The sequence below is a fragment of the Pteropus vampyrus genome, unplaced genomic scaffold, assembly GCF_000151845.1.
Source record: "Pteropus vampyrus isolate Shadow unplaced genomic scaffold, Pvam_2.0 Scaffold180, whole genome shotgun sequence".
Taxonomy (NCBI): domain Eukaryota; kingdom Metazoa; phylum Chordata; class Mammalia; order Chiroptera; family Pteropodidae; genus Pteropus; species Pteropus vampyrus.
Window position 1 is genome coordinate 1,929,473 of NW_011888961.1, and position 3,430 is coordinate 1,932,902.

General features: G+C 39.5%; 1 protein-coding gene across 1 annotated transcript in view; it reads right to left on the bottom strand.

Moving 5' to 3' along the window:
* Positions 1 to 2,784, bottom strand: part of KIAA1217 (KIAA1217 ortholog) — a 105,415-nt gene extending 102,631 nt beyond the window's left edge. Inside the window, 1 exon segment of the mRNA XM_023537186.1 lies at positions 2,586 to 2,784. Within this exon segment, the coding sequence (XP_023392954.1) occupies positions 2,586 to 2,740 (155 nt within the window). The 5' untranslated portion in view covers positions 2,741 to 2,784.
* Between the last annotated feature and the right edge of the window lie 646 nt (positions 2,785 to 3,430).

Here is a 3,430-nt window from a genome sequence, read left to right on the forward strand (position 1 = left end):
GAGGGAAAAGTCACAGTTACGATGTGAAGAAACTGAAAAGAGTACTTGAGCCACACACACACATACACAAAAAAACCTTAGTGTGATTCTAAAGGTGTTGAAAATACATGAGGTTGGTTTATGATTAATTTAGAAATATGTTTGTCCAAGATGAACCAAGAGTAAGGGCCCAGATTGCATTTACTACGGCAACATTTATGAACCTGAACTCTCTGTAGCATTTCTCTAAGGAAAACATGGAGAACCTAGAACCATAACTAAATAGCCAAATGTTTAACAAATACAGTCTCACTTCAGAAATATTGAAGGGTGTGAAATGAAATTTGTCTCTGGGTTTGGATGAAAGCCACTGTCTTCAGTTAAAAATCTACATAGTACTTTTTGGTGGGGAGGGAAGGCCCTATATAATGGTGATGGTGAGAACTTATTCTCCCATTCAAATAAAATATAATTGGGGCATTTCACGCATCGAAGCAAAGAAATAGAATAAATCTTTGGAAGAGACATACACGTGATTATGTAACATAAACATTATACTCGCCACCAAATAAAAACATTCTCTACTTAAATTTTTTTAGAACCATTTTTATGTGAATCAGAAACACTGAAAAGTAAAATTCTAGATGAATTTATAAATCAGTGACTTCCCACTTAAGTATTTTAAATGAGATTTTTAAAAAATCAGGCTATCAGTAGTTACTGCAGCATAAGTTTAGACAAGATCATCACTTTTGCAAATATAAACATATTATCTGTAAATCCCGATGTTAAAAGTGATTACTTCTGTCAGGCACTGTTTTCATCTATATAACCAAACTGCATTAAAGAAGATCGTCACAGTTTGGAAGTTTGGGGAACCTTTCCTTTGTGTCCTCCCTCCTATTTCTCTGTGACTACTTAAGGACACTCCCAAAGAATGCATAAAGGAGGCAGTAATAATACTTCAAGATCTGGGAAAGGCTCTAGAGTATTGTGACTCATCGTAATATAAAAATTCTTGCATGGGCTACGAGACAGTGGGGTCCAATTATTCGTAATAATCTCATCATCCTTGAGCTCCATAATCGAAAGTGGCTTTGCCTAGTTTCATGCTTATTTATTATTACCTTATCCGTCAATTCCTCTAACTGCAAAATGCAGAAATTCAAGAAGAGTTGTAAAACACCATATCCATGTAAAAAACACTACATGGGGATTATATTACCGCAAACATACTCTTTAAATATAACATTGATTGCCTCATGTTTATGCTTTGTAAATTCCTTTTTTTGTGTGTGACAGCATGCTTAATAATTCATTTCAAAAAACAAACTTGAATTTTCTAATACCCATGAATATTTAAACACATTTTTTAAAAGCAGGAATGTTGTGCAACAGATGTAGCACCTCTACCTTAGGGCATGTGTCAAATTTTGAAAGCCCTAAATTACTCATATGTGCCTAAATATGTCAAATGTGATCATTGTTAGATATTCGTTTATATTAGGCACTAGAGGCATATTTTTAAAAAGTAGTTTCTACTAATTCCATAATGGAGAAACAGGCCAGCCCGCTATCCCCATAGGGCGAGAGCCCAGAAATTCAAGTTGTGGCCCAGATGAGATGGGGAAGGAATAAAAAATTCTTGACCAAGAATGTGGACAGGAAGGCTTGGGGCTTGGTAATGAACTGGCCGTGCGATCCCAAATAAGTCCCTTAACTTTTATGCATGTGACTATCTGGTTCCATCAAATGGAAAGCCTGGATTCGTCACTAAATAATTTTTTTAAGTTCTAAAATATTTAGAGGCTATACTAGCAACTGCTTGTTGGTGCTGTTTAACTCTTGTTTCTCGGGCTGTTTGCCTGAGACAGATCAGACGCTCTATACACAGCCCCACTACGGTGGATAAAGACTCATTTATTTCCATGCCATCTGCAATAGCAAGAGTCCACATAGCCTCACTTGAGAGCACACTCTACTGGGAGCCCCAGAGAAAGCCCACCTGGAAAGTGAGCTCCTTTGGTGAAGGCCAACTGTTTAAGAACAAGTGAAAAGGGAGCCTATTTCTCAGCCTCCTTTCTTGGGGAAATCACGGTGTCCACTGCTTTTATTCTAACTTGCTCATGTAAAGAATGACTCAGTGGGATCATCCCTAAAATGCCCGTAGGCTCTGCCTCTGAGGGGAAGAGCCCATGAGAAGGAGCTGGGAAAGTTCCCGTGGTAAGTGGTGCCTTCAGCTTTTAGGATATTGAGCCAGTCTCTACACCTGGGCCTTAGTTTCCACGAGTCTTAGATAAACAGTGGACTGGACCATTTCCTATGTTCTTTTCAGATGCAACATGCAAAGAACTGTGTGGGAAAAATCTCTCCTCATCTTGGTAAACTACACCTGATTAGCGAATAATAGAGTGAACTATAGAAAACCAGATAATGAATTCACACCTGGATGAGAGAGGCCTGCCAGTCAGCGTAATAGCAATGCTTTCTTCACTGGGCCATGGAGAGATCAGGGCTCCGTATAAACAGTGGCAATGTTAAATGCAGCACGGTGGACACACACACGCACGCACACACACACACACACACAGAGCACAATTACTCACCTGACATCATTTAATTCATAATAGACGTTTCTGCTTTCATCTTTGATGTAAATGGCGACACTGGGTGACTCCAGCATTTTCATGGTGAGCTGCTGTGGAAAGGCACTTACGAAGAGAGCACGGATTGTGTCTGCACTTGTGATTTCATTCGGCATCCTGAGCTGCTTGGTTTCATCTCCATACTGGAGATACAGAACCCCTGCAAACAAAACGAACACGGTGATCAGTCACAGACCAAGTCTCACAGGACATGCAGCACGAGGCACGTCGCTCTATCCTACTACACGCGGAGATGTTCAGGACAAGCTTGGAAAGCACGTAACGGGACATGTATGTTTGGAATTTCCAAGAAATGCATTGTCTGGTTATTTCATAAGTATTTTATTCTTTGGAGTCCAGGCAAGTATTAAAAGTGGCTAATTTTCAACTTTTTTTTTGAATCAACAGGACAAGAAGCTAACCTCTGGTAACCTGAAGCAAAAGCCAGCACTTAATTTCCCTGAAAGGTATATTTAGGAATTTTACCCCATAGGGTGATTTTTTCCCCTGCGTCTTTCACTAACAAAAAGCACATTCATTATAGCCATGTGTGAGGTACGTAGTTTAATAAGTCTTTATGGTCCACCCAGAAACATTTTAAGTGGCAATGCTACAATATTTCTGTGGTCTAACACATATTTATTGAATGTTTATATCACATACAACTACCCATAAGAAAAGAACCTGACACCCAATGTCTCAGAAAGAAAGTGACACAAAGCCAGTGACACAAAGGAAAACACAAGCACAGGATCCTAGGATTTCAGAGTTCCAGAGGGCACGTGGCTCCCAACGAACCATGAGGC